The sequence below is a fragment of the Zonotrichia leucophrys genome, chromosome 14, assembly GCF_028769735.1.
Source record: "Zonotrichia leucophrys gambelii isolate GWCS_2022_RI chromosome 14, RI_Zleu_2.0, whole genome shotgun sequence".
Lineage (NCBI taxonomy): Eukaryota > Metazoa > Chordata > Aves > Passeriformes > Passerellidae > Zonotrichia > Zonotrichia leucophrys.
Genome location: NC_088184.1, coordinates 12889055 through 12910779, shown reverse-complemented (window position 1 = coordinate 12910779; position 21725 = coordinate 12889055). Strand labels below are relative to the sequence as shown.

Here is a 21725-nt window from a genome sequence, read left to right as displayed (position 1 = left end):
AGCTCTAGCTAAAATTACAACACATCTCTTTGAGAGGTAGTTCTGATTGTAGGTGGCCAGAGAATTTCTCATGAACTCCAACATCCATGTGCTGGGCTTTGTATTTGGAGGTTTAGAGTCTCTCTTGAGCCCTGCTCACACAGGAAGAACAAACCAGGCTGTTGGGAAATAGAATCCAAATATTGAGTGTACTGACGTCCCGCTTGTAAAAGGGGCAGGAAAAAGCTTACCCCAGACAACCACATGTGTTCCCATCAGAACTGGGGTCAGAACAAAGGAATTTCTGGCTTCCAATCTTCTATTGCATTACTGACACAAAGTCTCACCCTCCCATTAATAAAAGTGGTAAGAAAAAACATTATTTAAGTAGCAACCCTCTGTAAAAATGTCTACAATTCCTAGTTCCAGACAGAGAATGTGCTTACACACTGACTTTGGCACACACCACTGCTTGGAAAACAAAACACATGCAGTTTTTGGACTCTGCATCAATCAGAGAGGAAGCCAAAGGGGACTCAGGAAACAGCACATCCTCTGCCCTCCAGACTCATTTGCAAAGGATGGAATGACTGAACATCAGTGCTGTGTTCACTGCTAAATGCATGAAAAAGGAGCCCTAGGATAAATAAACCAAGCCAACAGAACAAAGGCCCTCAAAGCCCAATAACTTCTACCAAGGCATGAGAAGAAAGCTGTAGAGTATCAAGAGGATGAAGGGAAAAAAATAGGGTATAGATGAGGGCAGTCAACAATTACAGCTTAGTGACTTAGAGAACCTAAATCATGCAATTGAAGAGAACTTAACTTAGTACAGATGACAGTCAAGATACTCAGGCTTTGTTTTGTGAACTAGAAAATTTACTGCCACTTACAAAAAAACTCAGATGCAACTGGAATACTTCCCATTTGGTGAGAGATAAAAAGTCTGGTGAGATTAAAATATTTTAACATAAAAATGTTAAATAAAAACCCGCCTGATTCTATATTAGACAAACGCTAATGCTGGTTAGCAGAAGCTTGACCTATCTGATCTATTAATATCGTCTAATAATTGGAGAAAAACCTTATCACTGTACTTTTTTCACAGTTCCAATGAGATTCTTGCAATTGAAGAGCATGCCAGGTGATAACTGTGAAGAAATACGGCAAAAAATTCTGTAGAAACATTCCTACCTTCATGAAAGGCCTCCAAAGCCCAGCAGTGCCCTTCATTTCAAACTCCCAAAAGCACCACCCTGAGGCAACAGAAGTGCTTGGCCTCTCAGAGAAAAAAGCCATAAGAAACCTGGATATTCCCATCCCAACTGAATAAAATCTGAAGTGCTGAGCAAGCAAGAGGAGGCTGCCAAGACATGGCTTGTATGGAATTTCAAAAAACCATGCTTGACAAATGACTAGAACACATCCTGTGTATACAAAAATCCTACATTCATTCACCTGGTGAAATAGATCTTGTTTCTCTCAAGCTTTAAGACTGTAATATGGGAAAGTATGTTATTTTCTTTTTACTTTACCGAGTCATGTTTCACAAGATCTAAAGAGCACCATGGAAATTTTATTATTTGGCACGCTGCAAGCCAAGGCTGTTGATCAGAAGAAAATAAATGAGAACAGGCTCTCCACAAGAATCACTAACACTTTCAACAAGTAACCTCAAGAGGTAGAGAGTCTCAGTACTAATAACTGCATAGCCAAGGGCAAAGGAAGGACAGAGAGCAGTGCTTTTCCCTCAGGAAAGGCAGCAGAGGTGGACGGAAGGGAAGGGAACCTCCCACTGATTTACAGCTCTAGAAGTGGAAGAACTGCAATTATCTTTGAGCTGGACACATGGAATAACTTGACACACAGAAACAAGAGGAGAAACCCTTGCAGCTTTACAGCCTGGCTGTGGGCTGGGGGAGCAGGGGCTGGGAGCAGGGGCTGGGAGCAGGGGCAGGCAGGGGCTGGGAGCAGGGGCAGGCAGGGAGCAGGGGCAGGCAGGGGCTGGGGGCAGGGGCTGGCAGGGAGCAGGGGCTGGGAGCAGGGGGCAGGGGCAGTCAGGGGCAGGCAGGGGCTGGCAGGGAGCAGACCCACCGTAGGCGCTGCCGGCGATGCTGTTGGTGGGCACGGCGTGTTTGCCGTTCTGGGTCACCGCCCGCACTGGGAGCTGGTGCTGCCCCAGGGCCACAGGGGCTGCCTGCTGCAGGATGGTGACAGTCTGACCAGGGACACCCTGGGCCATCTGGCTGGCCACTGTCTGGATGACACGGCTGGCCGTGGGGATGGTGGCAAACGCGATCGTCGGCTTCTCGTCCATGCCTGTGGAAAGGCAGAAAGAACAAGGATCAGTCACTGCCCTGGCTTAGAGGCAGGTTTTATTCTCATTAACCCAGGGATTAATGAGAATTAATTAGCAGGGATACACACCCCAGGATTACAATACCTCAGCACCACAGAAGGTCAGGGATGAGTATTTGGAAACATTAAAATATTCTCTATTGTACATTTACTCTATCAATATTAAAAACGTTTTTCCTACAGCATAAGCCACAAGAAAAATTGAAAAAAATCAAACACATCAATTTGACCTTCTGCCCTAAAAAGGCATCACCTCCCTTATTGGCACATCACAGCTGTGATATGGACAGCAAGCACTGCAAATCTCATAGCTTACTTTGCAATTTCAAACAAACCAGCCTGACTTTCAATACCACACAGCAGGAGAAGGCATTAAGATCTTAAACAATGCCTGGAGCCAAAAGTCTGCAGCAGCTTGCTGTCAGGCCTGCATGGAGGCTGATTTACAAGGAGGTCTTCCCACAAATGCCTGCTTTTGCTGTGGAAGTACAGATTAAAAACAGGATGGAGTAAAAATAAAAAGGAGAGCAGAGTTTCTGGACAGAGGGAACTGCTTGAGAGCACTAAAGCACTTTTCTCACTTCCCAGGATAAGTAAGGGGTTAATTCAGCAGGTATGCCACAGATACAGGACAGCATCCTGCCAGGCAGCAGGAAAGGAGAGGAACCACTCTTCCAGGGGCTCTGTGGGTCCCAAAGGACAGAGGGCAGGAAGCACAATCTCATTAGTCCTGTAGGAAAAGAAGGCCTCTCCCATTTGAACACTTGCACACAACAAGAGGAGTTAGATGTGACATCAGCACTGAGGTGAAACCTGCAGGCAAGCTGATGGCAATGGGGAGAGAAAAGGCAAGGAAAGTAAGGAGCTCAGGAAGGAAAATGCAGCAAAGACTGGAAAATGATACAAGTGAGACAAGTAGGGAAAGAACAGGCAACAGCAAGAACCAGGGGATGAAAGAAGGGAGCAGGTGACAGGCAGCTGCAACTGTTGGTGCTTCAGGAACATGCATGGGATCCAGACAGGAATTTCTACAGAATGCAAGTGAAACTCAAGCAAGATAACCAGTGCTGAACTAAAAATGCCAGGGGTCCTGCTGCTGCAAGAGGGGAAGCTCTTTGTCATTTTTGCCTTCCCTTAGAGAGAAGGACCATTGTCCCTCTGCCCACATAAAAGCAGCCAGAGAAACCAGCCTTGCTGCTGCTACAACAGACACTGACCTTGTAGCACTAAGACCTTCTGAAATGGGGAGCAGACAAGGTGTTGTCTAGATCACAGCAAGAGAATATTTAACTTACGAAATCCCCCAAGGCTGGAATTTCCAGCTTTGGGACAAAAAAAGGGCTTTGTTCTAACTGGTTTTTGAAGATTGCTTTAATGGGGCACTGCCTGCACTTCCAGAAGCACACGCTTTCCTCTAGGAATCCAGGCCTGCAGAAAAGAAGGGCTCAATCATTTATTTACAAAACCATCCTGAAGCAGAGTTGCAGCCTTTCCCAGGCTCTCTCTTTTGGCTGGAAAGTGCACATGCCTTCATAGCCAATACACAGAGATAATACTGGTATTGGGGATGATTAAAAAAGCATGTATAGGACAAAGGGGAATGGCTTCAAACTGAAACACCAGGTATAGATGAGATATTAGGAAGAAATTCTTTCATGTGGAGGTGGTGAGGCCCTGGCACAGGCTGCCCAGAGAAGCTGTGGCTGCTCCATCCCTGAAGCGTCCAAGGCTGGATGGGGTTTGGAGCACCCTGGGAGAGTGGAAGGTGTCCCTGCCCATGGCAGGGGGATTGGAATGAGATGATCTTCAAAGTACCCTCCAATCCAGATCATTCTGTGATTCTATGGTAATAAGCAAATTTTAAGCACTGCACATTTCTCAGGCTCTGAAGGCTGTTAGTTTTGTTCCCCAGAAGACAAGGGAACACAGTTGTTCTGCTCTCTGGTGGAGACAAAAAATGGATGAGCTCTCATTTGGTTTAAGCTTTACCTGGAGAAACATCTTTTTTAATGGCTCAGTGCCCAGTGAGTGAAAACCTTCAAGACTTATTAGCAGAGTAGCAAGGGAGGTGAACGCTACCTCGGTGGTCAGCAGCTAAGTCCAACACTGCTCCTGCAGCTTCATGAGCTCCTCCTGCTGTGCCCTGGTTTGTGAGGATGTAGCCATTTGCAGAGTTTGCAGAGGAGGTCACCACTCGGACCATGGTGACAGTGGGGGCTTGCTGAACGACGTGGATTGCGTGGCACGAGGGCTGCTGGGAGGTCACTATGGATGCTGGCATGTAGGCCACTGGCTTGGCCACCAGGGTGGATGGTCGGGGAGGAACAGCCATAATCACTGGCTGGGCACTCACTGGAGATCCTGAACAGAAAAGAGAAGCACACGTTAACAGGAGAGGTGAAAAGATCCCCATTTATTTAATCTGTGTACTTCCAGTCTACTCAGTGTTGCAGCATTAGCAGGAATGGAGGTAGAAACAAACAAAAAAAATCAAATCTTCAAAAATACCACCCTTTTCTCCCTCTTCACTAATGTACAAAAACCCTACTTGTCACCTGAGCACATTTCTGCGAATAAAAGTCATAATAAACATAAGAAAATACCTCAAATCAAGCTTTCTTTGATGAGCTTTGCCTTCCAACCTCACCCTACACCCCAGGTCAGCACAGCTGACAATCAGATATTTACCAGGTCCTGGCCACAGCACCAGAGCTTGGTGTAGCCAAGCTGATCTTATCCAGAGGCTGGTAAATGAGAGAAGTGAGCTGTGTGTTGCCATGGCTACTCTGCTGTCAGATCTTTACAGCCACCTAGCTCAAGGTGAGATCAGCTGTCCAAAGAGGAGTCAGGAAAATGGTTTGAAGTTGTACTTGTACCATGAGTCTCTAACAACAAAGTGGAAGGAGAGTCCTGGATCCTCCAAAAAAACAGTGCAGAAGCCTTCCTCAGCATGGTGTCCTCAGCCTGGCATGTGGGGCAAGTGACCAGCAGGCTCTGGAACAGGAGCTACTCACCGGGCGCGCTCTGGGAATAGCGATACTCTGGAACTGAGGCCAACTTTGAGCCAAAGTCGTGATCGTGTGGAATGGGTGAGCCCTCCCGTGACAGGCACTCTGGAGTCTGTAGGCCACTAGAGTGAGGGGACAGCAGGCCAGGGTGAGTAGGGGAGGCAGGAGCACTCCTGAAACACCAAAACACAGCGTTGGCAAGTGCAGATGTATTTTGACCACGAGACAGCAGCAGAGACCCAGAGTTATGTCCAGCAGAGGATTCTCTAGGAAGGACAGCCTTTCCTCCACACCACCCACTGCAGTCCTGCTGGGAAGAGCTGAAAGGTACAAAGGCACCCCACAAACAATCCAGCTCCAAATACTGTTGCGTTATTCCTTGCTGAAGAAAACTGGACCCTTCAGATTTCATTGTTAGACCCTGTCTAACAATGTCAGACTGCTGACAGAGAATCCCCAAATGCTGCACACCCAGATCAGTTTTATAACTTTAAGTCATTCTCAAAGAACCTGTGTCAGAGTTTGAGAGTGACAGGGAGAAGAAGAGAGATGCAAGCAGAGGCAAATGTCTGGCCCTGCACATGCTTGCAGAGCAGTTGCTTCCCCTTCTCCCTGTTGCCTCCCTTCCCAACCACTTGGTTCCCACTTCTGGTCCCAAACACGTGAGGAATTGTACATTTCTTTATTGACAAATCAGAATAAAAAGCTGAAAAATTCTCCTCCTGTTTCCCCCACATTTTAACAGAGAAAATAGGAGGTGTGGGAGGAATGTTCCATGAAATTGCTACAGCTAGTGCTGAATTCCAAGTCTTCTCCTCACAGCTACAGGGCTCAAAGAAGCTGTCAGTGCACAAGGCAGTGGAGCTGACTGGAGCAGCCACACAGAACTCCTGCTGCTCCACTGCTGACAACCACCATCAACCTGATCTCCCTATAGGAGACTGTTTTAAATACCACAGAAGTTATTCCCACTATGATCTAATCCACATCTAAACACAGCTTTCCTGAAATCAGAGATTGGCATCTGAAAACACTCACTCCAGTGATAACTGCTTTGAATTTCTTTGAAATGATGCCAAAACAGATACGTTATTTGATGCATTTTTGTAGTTTGCTTCTGGATTTTTTTTTTTTAAACACTTAAGAAGTCAGAACAATTTTCAGATTATGCCTCAGGACTAACTATATCACCTCTCAAACTATAAACAGAAGCAAAGTATGCTCACTGTACTTCAGGAGAAGTTTTAGTTTATTTTCTTTGTAATGAGTTTGGCAGAGAGATGAGAGGAAATTGAAGTTACCTGGAGGAGAGAGGCCCAAAAGGTGTTCGGAAGCAGGACACTCCTCTTTGCCTTCTTTTTCTAAATGCTTGTTCTACAAGTTTGGCTTCAGAGGCAGGGTCAATCCTCCAAAAGGAGCCTTTTCCAGGCTCCTCTTGGGAGCGTGGGACTTTAATAAAGTAACGGTTCAAGGAGAGGTTGTGCCGAATGGAATTCTGCAGGAAGCACAGGAATGAGCTGATTATTTTGCCACGAAGTAACAAAGACAAATGAGTTGCACCACACAGCTTGGAAAAATAAATCCACACTGCCAGAATCAGTGTTGAAGGTAGAAACAAGTCACTCAACTCACACAGCTCCAAAGTCACAGGAGAACAGCAGGATAAACCTGGGGGAAAGTGTCAGAATTTCTCCTGACCAAGCTGAAAGATGGGTTTGCTTGGTATCAACCATTACTTAAATACATCTGGAACCAGAGCAGTGACTTCTCTGTGGAAAGCCATGAAAGCAGAGCTTTTGCTGAGGCAGGGGGAAATCACTGTAAACCACATCAGAACTCTCTCAAAAGACAGGCTTTATTCTTGGCAAGTGGAAAAAGTTGCCTGAGCCTGTGCTAACTGCTCACCTGCCAAACGATTACCAGGGTGCCCAAACATGCCCTAGAGGACACTGCATCTCACAGTAATCACAATGCAAGGCAGCCAACATGCCCTCAGCCAGCTCTGGGAGGAATCCATGAGCTCTGTGGCACTCTGCAGCTCTCTGGATGATGGCAAGACTGTTTATCCTTTCCATTGTAACAGCCCATTTCTTACAGGGTGCAGGGCTGCCTTTTGGGCTGGGGAAGGGCTCAGCAAGCCTCCGTGTGCACAAACTCATCCCTCTTCCACTTTCAAAACAAAATCTAAGCTTCTCTAGAAGGTTTAGACAATCTCTTCACTGGTGAAGCCTCACAATGCCACTGGAGGGGAGAGAAAAAGGCAACTCCACTCCCTGCTGAAATGCAGCTCTCTGAAGGAAGATGCAGCAAGTGGTTCACAAAGCACAGCTCTGCTGAGCAGGTTAGGGCAGGAAGTGAATTCCACAATTAATTAGAACTGCAGGGAAAAGCCAGGGAGGCAGAAATGTATTTATTCCAACTGCACTCAAAGTGCACCAAGCAGTGCTGCTCCTGCCAGTTGCACACAGTGAAATCAGCAGCTGCAAGAGCCTTTGCAGCTGTATTAGTGTATTACATTCAAATGGCAACACCCATGGCAGAGGTGTGATGCCAAGAAAAAGTCTGAAAGCAGGTGGAGTTGAGGTTCTTGAACCTTTGGAAGCAGCCCTCAAGTGAACACTGAAGTTTGATTTAGCATGTGTTAACTACATCCAAACTCTCCTCTGAAGCTGGTCAGGTTTCCTTGAGTACCACAAAGAGTCCATGGACTCCCAAGTTTCCACTCAAATTCAGAACTTACAAACTGTGACTTAGGCAGTGTAGCTGATACACTGGGAAAACAAAACATCTGTAATGATTTAAGGTGCTATGATTAAAAACTGGAGCCTCAGTTTTAGGCTGGATATCCTCTGCTTGGAAAAATCTTGTCAAAGATGAAGTGAAGGATTAAGCAAGTATCTGGGCAGAGGAGTGACTGATAGCAAGGATGCAGGGAAATAAAATACAAAATGAAAGACACATGACTACAGCATGAAAAGAGGAACCAGAGAGCCCAGCAGTAACACACTGCATTGCCCTACAAAGTATTCAAAAAAAAACCCAACAAAACTAATCACCCACAAATGAACTAGTCAGCTTGTGTTAAACAAATTCACTCTGGGAACAGTCAAAGCAGCTCTATTCCCAGTGCCCCAAATCTTTAATAAATGCATTTCAAAGCAGATAAGCCATGTCAAAGTAGTTTAAAAGCTTGTCAGTGTCAAGAACTCACCTGCCAGCCTTTGTCAGCAGTCCTGTAATATGGATAATGCTTGGTAATGTGGGCATAGATCCCACTTAGTGTTAATTGCCTGTCCTGTGCTGAAGATATAGCCTGCACAATTAGCTGAGCATAAGAATAGGGTGGCTTGGATTCATCCTAAGCAAGAAAAAAACCAAACAAAAATTTAGTTACTAACAAAGAATTCCTATGCTGCAGTACCACAACCCAAATTTAAAAAGCACATTGGGCTGTAATTTTCACTGATGCCAAGAGAGCAGCAGGGCAGCTAAGAGAGCATCAGCTCTCCCACTGCTGTTTTATGCTGCCACCACCCCATTTTGCACAAGCATTTGTGTTCAAACAGAGCTACAGGGCTGAGTCAGATCAAAGTATCTCCTTCCATCTCCCCACAAACACACATAAACCCCAACTTCAATCTGATTCCATTCCCCACTGACTGTCCCACACATGCTCGCACCAGCACAAGGAAAGGGGTCAAGACAGGCAATTGGAATCAAGAAACAGAGTACAGGTACATTCACTGCTTTCTGTGCTCGTGAATTAAAGCCTTCAGGTCTGCCCAGCTGCAGCTCCACTCTGCTGGAAAGGTTTGAGGCTCTATGTTATCAGCCCTCCTCCCAGCAACAAGCCCAACATGAAACCTGACCCCATCCCTTCCCTTCTCCAGCAGGATTTGTTTCATTCTAGGAACTTTAATTTGTTTGCTAGATCTCGTATTTCCAACTCTTCACATTACTCCATCAAGAACAACCCTTCTTGTCTCAAGGGAGAATTAACTCTACAAAAAAAGCCATCTAGTAGTGTGCTCCTCCACCCAATCCCAAATCAGGTGGTTTTGGATATGGAACTTTTAACTTTGATCTGAAGATCAGCTCACCAAAATTACATTTTATCACTCTAACCAAGTTATGTTTTTAATCTAGATTCCACTTGCCACTCTCCTCATTTAACGCCTACTTGACAGGCCTTCATGTTTGTTTTAAAGTCTGACTACAGACTTCTCATGACAAGGATCTGGTTTCTTCCCCTGCTTCTGCTTTCTCCAACTGTGTTTTGCAAAATACCATTAATTAAAAGAAGAAAATGAGATGCTGAATTTTATGTGCCTCTTTATGGGATCTTGATTTATCAAATAAGCAAAAATATTATTCTTGCCTAAACACTTTAGTGAGTGATTTGAATACATTTTAGGCAGCTAAGCAAGCAGAGACTACCACTAAGCCAAGCACAGCTGGAAGGAATGACCTCCACCCCCTGCAGGACACTGTACACAGCACCCTTATGGCCAGAGTGTTCTCAAACCCCTTTAAACTCTAACCAGGACTAGCAATAAAGCCCCAGGCTTTAATAATCCTCCCAAGGAGCAGTGCTGGGTAAGTAATGTTTGTGTGAACCTTTGGGCTGTCCCCGCCGGATGCGTCTGCCTGCTGCTCTGAGGCTGCCTTCGCCGCATACTCTGCTGCCAGCTGCAGATCCGAGGTAATGTTGTGAACAAAACGATATCCTGAGGATCCAGCACCACGTGGACTGGCTGGGCAGGAGTTGGGAACACTGGAGAGGCAAAAAAAAAATCAAAAATAAATACAGTTGTTATTTCATTTATTAGCAAGGCATGCAGTTACTCTCGAAGGTACAGTAAAGCTCTCTGGTCATGGAGAAGCAGATGCAATGGCCTTACTTTTGCCCCTGTGGCTTATCCAAAGCCCAGACAGATTGAGAAAAAAATCCACCAGAGATAAAACTGGAATTTCTACAAAATCCTGACACTCCCTGCCATATACACTTCCTGCCATCACGACAGAGCAGTGTTTCAAAGTATTAAACAACTCCTTTGTGTTTAGAGAAGCACTTCAAACTTCAAACAACATACAGTGTATGAGGGATGAATATTTAGGTAAAGGGATAGTTTGTTAGTATGACTTGTTAAGGAACAACACACCAATCTCCTTGTAACACAGATCATAGTTAATCAGTCCTTCTAACAGACACTTCTACAGCATCAGAGCTAAAGCACCCAGAGCAGGGATCTGCCATGAAGGTCCCTGACACCACATCTGAGCTCCACAAGCCTTTCCCTGACACCAAACAGCTGGAGCCAGGCGTTTCCTCGATTCACCCCACACCCAGCAAAGGGGAGCTGCACTCACTGCCTACACAGAGGCAGCCCAGCCTCAGTTCTGGCTGGAAAAGGCACATTCAGGGTGGCAGGGCCACCACAAGATGGCATTACAGGAACGGTGACTGAGCACCACAGGCTGTGAAAGGTGATAAAACGCTACAAACACATAAAAGGGGGCTATAATTTGCAACATCACTCAGGCACACAGAAATGAGTGCTACAAGATGAGAACTAATTAGAAAGGCTTGTCTAGGGATCACACGCCCTTGATTTTTAGGGTTGGAAGAATCAAAGAATGGTTTGGACTGGAAGAGCCCTTAAAGATCACCTTGTTCAGCCCCCTGCCATGGGCAGGCACACCTCCCACTGGACCAGGTTTTTCCAAGCCCCATCCAACCTGGCCTGGAAGGATGGGAGGGGAGGGATGAGTCTGGGAAGCTGAAGTTCCCTTTCTCTGTCTCTCCCTGTCCTGTGCTGTCCAGAATTGAGGGATTCAGAGCCAGAACAGCAGGATGCACAGCCAAATCCCAGGATTACAAATGTCTTCTAGGAGCAGAGAAACAGTAAACAAGAAAGCAAACCAATACACAGAAGATTTACATAGCAAAACAAGCAGTTCAAATGGTATGAAAAGATGCAAATTGAAGCTCACAGCTGGAACTAGAATTCAGTAAAACTGGCATAAACAATCCTCTTACTGGTGAAATGCCCAATAACTGACAAACAAATGCTGACACTCATCATAGCACTGCAGCAAATACTGTATGAAGAAACATTGAAAAAGGTGACTGGTTGGATAGCTTCCCCCACATAGACACAGGGATGGAGAGCAAGCAGTGATACAACCCCTGTTTGCTCAGTGGGCAATACCTTGGGTGCAGAAGCAATTTGTCAGTGTAAGGAACGAGCATTTCCTACCACAGTCCAGCCTGTAAACTGAGAAGTGCTGCTACTCCTTGTGGTGTCTCTGCAAATGGCTGCAGTGCTGAGCTCAGCACAACCCAGACTGGTTTCTTTTAAAAGTGAACTACAGAATGGGGGAGCTGGGGGCAGAAAAAGGCAGCAGAAATATCCAGCAACAACAAACCCTTGAAATAGGGAACCCAAGCTCACTCCTGTCCCATATACCAGCCTTGTACAGCCCCTGGTAACCCTTTCAGTGCCCCCCAATAGTCCTGGGCACTCATGGGTGATGCTGTTCAGAAGCACAGCAGAAGGGAAAGCTTTCAGGTAGTGCAAGGTATAAAATGTTGATGAGCCCATACTTACAGATCTCCCTTTGCCAGAGATAAAGGCATTTCTTGCCCAGCCTTTCAAAGAGCAGAGACCTATTTGTGCAGGAAAATGAATGAAAATTTCCTACTCCAAGCTTTGGAAGTGGGTAATTCTAAACCACAGAAGACACTCTTGATGTCTTAGTATTCACATGAGGAGCTGGTGTGAATTTAATTATTCTGCTGTCACTTTTCCATAGCTTCTTCACATATACACTTCTTATAATGTGCAGATAATTACAACTGAAAGCCATTTTCATACATGAAACAATGACAAACTAAAACCACAGTGATTCTTTTTGTGTTTGGCACCCAAGTAATTATTGTAACACACGGGGTAGAAGTGGAATAGGATGAAACAGTTTTCTGATTTTGTTATTTGTCTGCAGAAGTACACAAACAGCAAACCACAGAGACAGCAGCCAAAACTCAGGACAAAGATATGGAAGAAAGAAAAGTTCTCCAATAAATCCATGCTCTGCAGAGCTGTATTTCTTGCTTTTTCTTTTTAATAAATACATAAATAAAAATAGATAAAAGAATTTATTCCTTTATTCAGGATCAGCAGAGCAAGCAGCTCAGTTTTTGCCTCTCCAGCTGTAGCGTCTGAATTTCAAGTATGATCTCTTGCTATAAAAAAACAAACAAAGAAAAAACCAAAGGGAGAAACCCATTCCTTGCAGGGCTGTGATTCTCTGGAGTGTTGACAAAGCCCTTCCAAACTAAAGTGTTAATAACTTGTAGAAAAGCCAGGCTCTCCCAGCAGATATTCACTGAAGAACAGGATCCTGATCATCCCCTAAAGAAGCAGCTGCCCCCTGGGACAGCCACAGTGATACCACAGATTTGGAAGAGATACTAATCTTTTATCAGAATGAAGCCCTTTTGTCCAGGCAGATCTGCTTCCTTTCAGCCTGGATCAATGATCAAATCAAGAGATGTGGGGACAGAACAAACACCAGGTTCAGGCACTCCAAGCACAGACAGGGTAACACATGCTGCTGAGTGCTCAAGCTCTCAGTCAATCATCACAGCTCTTCAGAGGGGAGGCAGAAAGAGCTGACTACTGGAAAAAACAAGGAGACACAGTCTGTTCCCCTCCCAACATGGGACAGAAGGAGTGAAGAAACAGTTTTACTAAAAATACCCCTCTGAGGGTTAAGTTAAAATTAAACATTAGTACAGTCAAAAGAAAACAAGCAAACACAATGCAGTGACATCAGTTTCCTGGAGTTCCTGGAATTCTCCTCACCACTCAAAGCCAGGGGCTGGCCGGGGATGCTTGCATGCACTCACACCCCCTTTAAAAATATTATGAAACAAAGAGTTTTCCCTACAAACACCTGTTTGTGCTACAAAGCAAAAATCAACTGCAAGGATACCAATAATGATTTGCTGGATATTAACATGGCATCAATACTTGGCCATAACTTGATCCATGTTGATACTATAACCTTTCACTGAGAAAAGCACCCCTAGGTCTGCAATTTCACCCTGCTCTGACATCCCACCACACTGCTGTGATCCATGCTCACTGTCCAGGCTGGCAAACTCAGCTTACAAGCAATCCAAGCTAATTTGGGTTAGGCTTGCTTGATATTGAAGAGAGCATTTTGGAGAAGAACCAAGTGTTCTGCACCACTGAAAAGCACAGAGACCATTGAAATAACCCAGCTGCAGTTACCCACAATCTTAATCCTATGGTACCATGGTTAATGCCCCAAGTGCCAGAGATCTTTGATATCCATTGAGGATTCAGCATCTCAACGTGAAACAGTGACTGCAGGCAGCCACTGAGCCACAGCTCTCTAAATACCATGCTGAGAACTCAGTTTTAGAATCAGACTACAACCACGTGCTGAATCACACCAGTCCTCTGCAGCATGTTTTCCATTTCAGACTTAACCCTCCTCTGGCAGGAAGGCCAGCAAGATGAGGGCTGAAGGCAGTGTCTGCAATACACTCACCCATGGAAGTGGCAGGATGCCTTTTAAACACGGGGCTTGAACGTTCTTTGGAACACCACAATTCACTTTCAACTCCTGCCAAGAGGAACCCAGCCTGCAAGTTCACAGCACTTGCTAGCAGCAATTAACTCTAAGCTGCTGGAGAGTGTGTACAATGTGCTGCACTGCTATTGGAATGTCCACAATCAGTTTGTTTAACCAAAGAATCAGCCTGCAAAAATAGGGCGTACCACTGTGTGCATGGGGCATTCACACCAGGACACTGTGTGTTGCTTGTCTACTCTCATTAAAAAAAGAAAGAAAGGAAAAAGGATAGAGCAGATCAAGAGAAGGTAGTGACAGGGATAAGCAGGATGATTGGAGATATGGAATGGATTTCAAACAAGAAAAAATTGTTAAAGACAGAAGTTGAGGTGCAAAGTGACAGAGCTTTAAAAACAAAGCCAACAGGAAGTGTGTAGCTCTTGGCCTCTTGCACCTGAAGAGATGGTGAGCACAAAATGAAACCAAGCAGCACGTCCAAAACAAAAGAAAGTGCTTCTGTTTCTGTGGCTACACTGTGGGGTGACTGTGGGGTAAGACAGGGCTGATGAGAAAGTCTGTGTGAATGGAGAAGGCCAGAACACAAATTCTTGGGGAAAGGGAAGGACAGAGAAACCATCAGGGCTTTAGAAGACAGTTGTAAGTCTCTGGTCCAAGGCAGTCTCCTATCCAAAAAAATGGAGGCAAACTACACCTAAGTCAGCATTACTCTGGTTTTTATGTTACACAATCCCCAAGATATCTATGTCTGAGGCAGAACACTGCTAGAGGGATCTGTTCCCTGGGCACATTCAGATTCTCACATAAAGATTTCCACAGTCTCTCAATACTAGGCACGTTTTATAGACTAGGCAGTAATAAAAATAAAAATGAAGCAACAAGTACTTACATTATTTATTTATGGTCATATTACAAGTCTGTGAACAATCTGGAAACCAAAACACTCCCAAATTCCAGTGCCAACTTCCCCAGAAGGAGAGGCAGTAGTACAATGCAGGAAAGTTGCCCTATTACTCAACTGAGGGATCAGCTATGGAGGCTAAATTTAAACCAGGTATATGGAAAAAGCACATATCCTCTCTAAAAACAAAGAGGAAAAATTACCTGAGATCCCATAAAGAATTGTTCACCTGACTTGGAATCTACACTGCTAAAGAGGAACAAAACCAAAATTGCTGGTTTAGGATATGATATGCACATGGTAGTGCCTTTAAAAAATTCCCACGTGCACATTTGTGAAGCAGGTAAGAAACACAGCAGGGATAAGAGTTACAGCCTTGGCAATGCTGCCAATATACAGATTCCAGTCTGAATGGGCATTTTTTAAGCCCCTCTTGGGTACAGAGGAAAAAAAAAATCACCATTACTTATAATCCTCCCCAGTCTGTTCCTCGAATGCAAGCTGGAAGTGTGTTGCCCTGGGCACAAGGACTATGGTTAGAGAAATAGCACAAACCTCTGACAACCACAATACTCCACTTCATGAGCCTGCAAAAAGGGGCATGAAGATACAGGGACTCTTTTCATGTGCAACAAGCAAGAATCAGGTCAAAGTACAGCCCTTGGACTTGCGAAACAAGCCTTTCCACGATACACCAATCAGCAAGAATGGCTGAGAATCCTCCACTGCTCTCACCTTCCCCAGCCTAGCCCCAAAATTGTAACTCAAAGAAAGGCAAGCCCTTGCACGTTGCGTGTTTCAGACAGGTTTCAGAAGCAATCACAAGTGGTGAGACTGCCAAAACCGAGTTGGATTTTGATGTGAAAGGAGAAATCTGAGAGCTCCCCTGCCTGCTTAATGCTGAAGAAAACCAAAGCTGTCGAACAAGCCACAAGTGAGAGAAAGTGAGCTATCCACGAAAGGTGAAATTGTTATTACTCGTCAGTGCTCCAGTGGTTCCCCTGGAAAGGAAGTGACTTCACTCCAACTGTGGATTCAGTGAGCATTTCATACTCATTGGGGAAGAGGAAGTGCTCCTGTAGCTGGTGACATCTGCAACCCTTCCTGCAGCACATGGCTTGGCACATGTCCTCTAGCACAGGGTCCATTATCTGCAATAAACATGCGTAGGAGCTCCCCAGCCCAGCACAGGCTGCTGCTTCTCTTATGTGATGTATATGCATCATCCTCCTTGGCTTGTGGTTTGGAGACTTGGGTGATTAAAAATAATCACCTCTCTGTCCAACCGTGGGAGTTGCCTGAGCTGTGCATTCTGCCTGAGTGCAGGAAGTAATGTATAACTGAGATGATGCAAAAGAGCCTGCAAAAAACCTGCCTTGGAGCTCTTCAGCAGCGCTTCGGTTCAATGGCTCACAGTGCTCTGGGAAGAGGCAAAGCCTCAATGAAATGGAACAGGGAATATTTATGCATCCTGCTCCAGTGAGTGAAGGCATCCACTGAAACCAGGCTTCATTCAGCTTCCCCTACACACCTCCAGAGTAAACGTGCAAGTGCAGGCTAAATCCCAAGGGTTGTGAAACAGCAGTGCATGGCTATCCTAGAGCCTATAAAAATCCCCCTCCTTTTTCCCAGCCTAGTCTGGATCAAAGCAGAGCCATGGAACATGGCTCACACACACTCATGTCATGCTTTATGGAATAAGAGCTCAATACATAATTTATCTACTACACACGCCTATGAAGTAGTAATTACACTATGCATGCATAAAAATCAGACAATGAATTTAAATGACCTGTTAAAGGCCACAAAACAAGTTGGTGGCTAAGTCAAGATAATTGCAGTTACCTCTGAGTAATCCACTATCAGAGCATGCAATGTGCTACTGAACTCATTTCTCTCAGTGAAAAAAGGACCATATGAAACCAAACAATTCAGCTGACACCTTCTGGTTTACCAATCAAGCTTACAGAACAAAAGAAGTTGATCTTTCATTATTCATGCCATTAACTGCATTGCAAACTAGTTATCAACCCTTCTAGTAACAGCCAAACATGGGCAGGCACATTAAGAGCTAACAGTTAAAATACCAATCTGGCTTCACACACAAATATGTACCAGTCTAGCTGGCAACACTGACCCTCACCAGGCACTTTTCAAGCAGTTCTCACAGGACCCTAAGGACTCTTACTCCTACACGTCAGAGAACTTTTTTTGCTGATAAAGACTTTGTTTGTGAGCTAAGAATCCATGACCTTTCTGTGAAAAAACCCAAACAAGTACAAGACAAAACGTTCACGCCCCAAGTTATTCTAGTGCAGAGATAAGGCAGAAGTAGCAACTGTAAAATGTGAATAATACTACTGACCTCCAGAGTAGGACATTTAGTATTTCTGTATTGTTGTGTGTGTGTGTGTGTATATCTCACTGAGAACATAATTGCTGTCTAGAATAGGGAAGCAAGTAGAAAGAAAGAATTTAATTTTCATAAGTATTAAAACCACCCCAGCTCTGAGGGGCAAGGCTGCAGAGAAATGCTATTTGGTAAACTGAGTTAAGTTACTGCTACAGGGCCATTAACAATGACTAGAGCATAGTAAAAAGGAAACTAAACACTGCAAATCTAAACTCCAAGTCAGTAAGACTTTGAGACCAGGAATAGAGTCCTGCATCCCACCTTGTCTCTGTAGATCTGATAATAATCCAAGCACAAGCCATTCTGTGGCATGGGTTACAATACAGAGTCACATACATGCAGATATTGTGCATTTATCACAAAATCAGGCAAAGTGAAGTGTTTGCAGCATAGGTGAGAAACTCTGTGGAACCACTGTCACTCAAAGAGGATCCTCCAAATCCAAGGTGCAGAAGCTTAAAGCCATGTACTGACAGACAATTCCTTAACTCCTGAAATTGTTCAGTTTTATCTCCAAAAAGTAGAGCTGAATTCAAGCAAACCCCACATGATTTTCACAGAGCTTTTCAATGCCTTGAACCTACTGAGGAGCAATTTAGTGCTACTCTGCCCTTTCATATGTTGTGCAAAATGGCAGGCTGCTTCTACTGAGCTCCTACAACCACAGTGGCCTTTTCCTTTCTGGAAAAGGAAAGAAAAATGCAAGTCTGATTTTTTTGAAAAGGAGTTTTGAACTCAAATCAGGAACAAATAATCCATGCCTGTTTGCAACCCTCCCAGCATGCTGCCAACCAACATTTTCCCTTACAGCTGTACAACAGCACTCAAAACACATCCACACACAGCCCCTCCTGGAGACAAAACACCTAGCTGAGAAAACAGTGAGCACATTTCTCCCCAGGAATAAGCAGGAATCTTGCTTTGCAAAGCTGCTGAGGGTGGCAGGTTTGGTTTTGTTTAACTAAAGCTCATTCCCTCTCTAGGCACTGCACTTTGCAGAGGGAAAATAAATAGGCTGGAAAAAACCCAGAAGCTTGCAGGGGAGAACCTGCAGGGAAGCAAGCTGCAGTGTAAACAGGGAGGCAGAGCAGGGCTGGGGGTCAGCAGGGCAGGGCTGGATCTGGGGGGAGAGCAGGTACAGCCCCTGCCCTACACCAGGGTGGAGGCAGGAAAAAGGGGCCAGGAGCCACTTTCCAAAAAGGAAATTTCACCCTGCCCAGGATTTCCAAACTGCAATAATTTTCCATGGGCCAATCAGGGAGGAGCAAGGCAAACGCACCAAATTAGGAAAGTAAATACTAGAAGGGGGAGAGGAAGGAGGAGGAGGAGAACCCAGCAACCACCTCCCAAAGGCAGCAGTGGGAGAGGGGTCTGAGTTTCATGCTGAGCCCCACCAGCCCTCCCAGCTCTGCCTCTGGGAAGGAGGAGAGGACACTGTGCCAGCCTCACCCAGCACTGTGAAGCCACCAAGAGAGCACAGAGCTGCCCTGGAAGTCAGAGAGCCAGAATGCACAGCTACATGCTCCCAAAGGAGCATTCCCTACTCAGGCAGAAACACCCAAATCACTTCCCAAGCCTGGCCCACAGGGCAGAGCTGCAAGACCCTGCTGGGGGAGAGGGGAAGGCTGCAGGGGCTGAGCAGGGATGTTTACAAACGTGTCAGGCCCTCCTCTGTAAGAGGAACTAGGAAATGAAAGGGCTTCAGCAAGCGAAACCTCAGATGTCTTTTGAGGTTTTCTGAAGACTTGGCTGGCTCAGCTTCTGCTCGAGACAAACGGATGCAATCATTAATCATCCTCAGTAAACACTGCGTTAGGGGCTGAGCACAATTCAACACTACTATTTCCACTTTCTCCTTATGCAAAAGAAACATTCCCAGGGAATCAAATATCAGTTGCAGGCATATGCCAGAGTCAAAAGATACAGCCTCTGTTAGTAACACAAACCACACTGTGCTGCTTTGCACAAGATGACTGAATGGAAACTAACTACCATATGTTGGCAAAGGAACCATCCCCCTCCCCTCCCAGCAACAAGCTTCATCTAAAAAGAGGAGGTTAAATATAAACCAAAAGCAGTGCCTGAACAGAGGACTAAAACCACAGCCACCTCCAGCCCCCTCTTTCTAGAATATCTGCACTGCACATCTGTGCAGCTCTGTAAGGCGGTCGGAAAAACCCAAACAAGCCTCTGGATCATGCAAACCCAAACCAGCTCCATTGTGACTCTGAAGTCTCAGTCTCAGCCATGCAGATTTGAATACTACTCACTGAATTAGTGCTGTCAGAAGAGATTTGCATATTATACCTTTTTACAAATGTACAGACAAGAAAACAACCCAAAGGCTACTACTATTACCAGGCACACTCTTGCTGTTTTGATGCCCACACGTTTTAAAATTCTAATGCATCATCTTATACCAGGAGTCTCCTTTACTTTACAAAATGCATGATACTTCAAATAACAGATTTAACTTTAAAAGATTTCACTGAAACTCTGTAACAACAACTCTTTGCTGAAGAAGAAAGAAAATATTTCATACAGTAACTTGATGTTCATCTTATTTCTACTGCACATGCACTGATCAGATCATGTACAAAACAGGATACTCGCCCAGATGTACATTTAGATTGCTACAGCCCCTCAGTACATGGTCAGCATCCTACCCCCATTTCCTTCCATTCCCAGGAAACCACGTGCCAATGGCCACCCCGTCCCTAACTTCAGATAACAGCAGCACCACCCAGCAACAACGGAATATTGCTGGGATAAAAATAAAACAGGCAGTCTCAAGATAGAAAGTATATGCCTGCTTTCTTTTCTCCATGCATATAGGTAGCTCTCAATAAATATTTCTAATTCCACTGCCAAAGATAGACTCTATATGTAACTCTATAGTGTGAAACCAACACTGAAGTTTACCCTTGAACTCTCTGAGCTCTTAAAGAAAATCCTTGTGCCCTACTGCTGGCCACCATTTTTTAGCAGTCTCCCATCATTCTGAACATCAGAGATTTAATTAGTTATTTTTAATGGGGCATTTCTTGCACCAAGGATACCAAACAAAGCAGGGCGGGCAGGCTGATGTCAGAGAAGACATTTTTGAGAATTGAACATCTTACCTGATAGTGCCTGTGGGGGATGGGAGGGGACTGACCACGCTCCGGAGATCCGGCTCCGGGATGTGGATCTTCAGAGGTGATATCTGAGGGTAAAGTGGCCGAAGGGGATGTGTTGAGGCTTCCTCTTTTACTTCCTCTTTATGGTATAAAGATGTGAACTGGATTTTTATAACCGTGCTAGGGAATCGGAAAGTACATCTGGAAGAGAAGGAAAGGGAAAAGTCAGTTTCACACATGATACTGAATGTACTTAAGAGGTTTTGTATGCAGTTGATGCATCATTAATTCATTCAAAGTCTAGCATGCTGTACTGATCTTTCTGCCTAGTGTCTTGGGCAGAATTACTGATCATTCATAAAGCTCTGTAAATACTTCACAGTGAATCATGAGGCATCTAGAGATGAGATGCAAGCTGAAGATTTGGGTAAGTTCAGTGATTTCCTCAAGGCCATGTATTCAATCAGTGACTAAGCAAGATGCACTCCTGTAACAACAAACTCTTGGGCTCCTGCAATGTATCAAGGACTAGGATCTATTTTTTATTAGCTCACTGTACCTATCTCAGCAAGATCCAAGTCCCTAGAAAGTATCAAACCACAAGCAATAGGGAACAAAAACAACCATAAAGTCCAGACAGAGCAACAAACAGCCTCCAGGTAAGATCAGAGAGTACTATTTAAAGACTTGTCTCTATATATTGTATAATTGATATCCATTTATATTTGTGCACATGATTTTAAAGGATCATCTAGCAGATTTCAGATTAAAATACATTACTTTAGAAGTGCTTCCCTTTAGGGTTACAGCTAGCAGGTTTACAACAGGGCCCCTGCAAGCCTGTGGGGCCTCATTCCTTCTCTAAGTAACATTTCTTCCCAATTGTTATTTAGGAAAAAAATTAATCACACAAGTGCAGCCTTCAGGAGATGCTTGGAAATTCAAAAGGAAATAAGCACTGACATATTTGAACAGAAAGCTTTCTAATTTACAGTGTCCACAATGACCAAAGGGCTGTAAGAGTGAGTGTTCTGCAATTCTTCTTATTGCACTTTAATTAGACAATCATGTGCAATCAATAAAAGCTTTCCAGGAATCATTTCACTGATACTAAGGTTAAAGCAGCAGGAAATAAAAACCAGGTTTCACCGTGGGAAAGGCCAGCAGAGCACAGTAATTGTGCTGGATTCCAGCATCTTGCCTACAGAAGGAAAGAAAGGGATTTGGGTGGTGTTGTTCTAGCACTGTAAGTGCTGGTGTGGGCTGAGCAGAATTCTTTTAACCAGTGCATTATTGAATCCTGCCAGGTAACCAGAACAAGG

General features: G+C 44.7%; 1 protein-coding gene across 1 annotated transcript in view; it reads right to left on the bottom strand.

Moving 5' to 3' along the window:
* Window positions 1-21725, bottom strand: part of FOXK1 (forkhead box K1) — a 55299-nt gene that overhangs the window by 8119 nt on the left and 25455 nt on the right. Inside the window, exons 2-8 of the mRNA XM_064725752.1 lie at window positions 20407-20604; window positions 9963-10119; window positions 8557-8703; window positions 6647-6840; window positions 5352-5518; window positions 4417-4698; window positions 2074-2298 (exon numbers count right to left, since the gene is read on the bottom strand). Of these exons, the coding sequence (XP_064581822.1) occupies window positions 2074-2298; window positions 4417-4698; window positions 5352-5518; window positions 6647-6840; window positions 8557-8703; window positions 9963-10119; window positions 20407-20604 (1370 nt within the window). The remainder of the gene's footprint in view (window positions 1-2073; window positions 2299-4416; window positions 4699-5351; window positions 5519-6646; window positions 6841-8556; window positions 8704-9962; window positions 10120-20406; window positions 20605-21725) is intronic.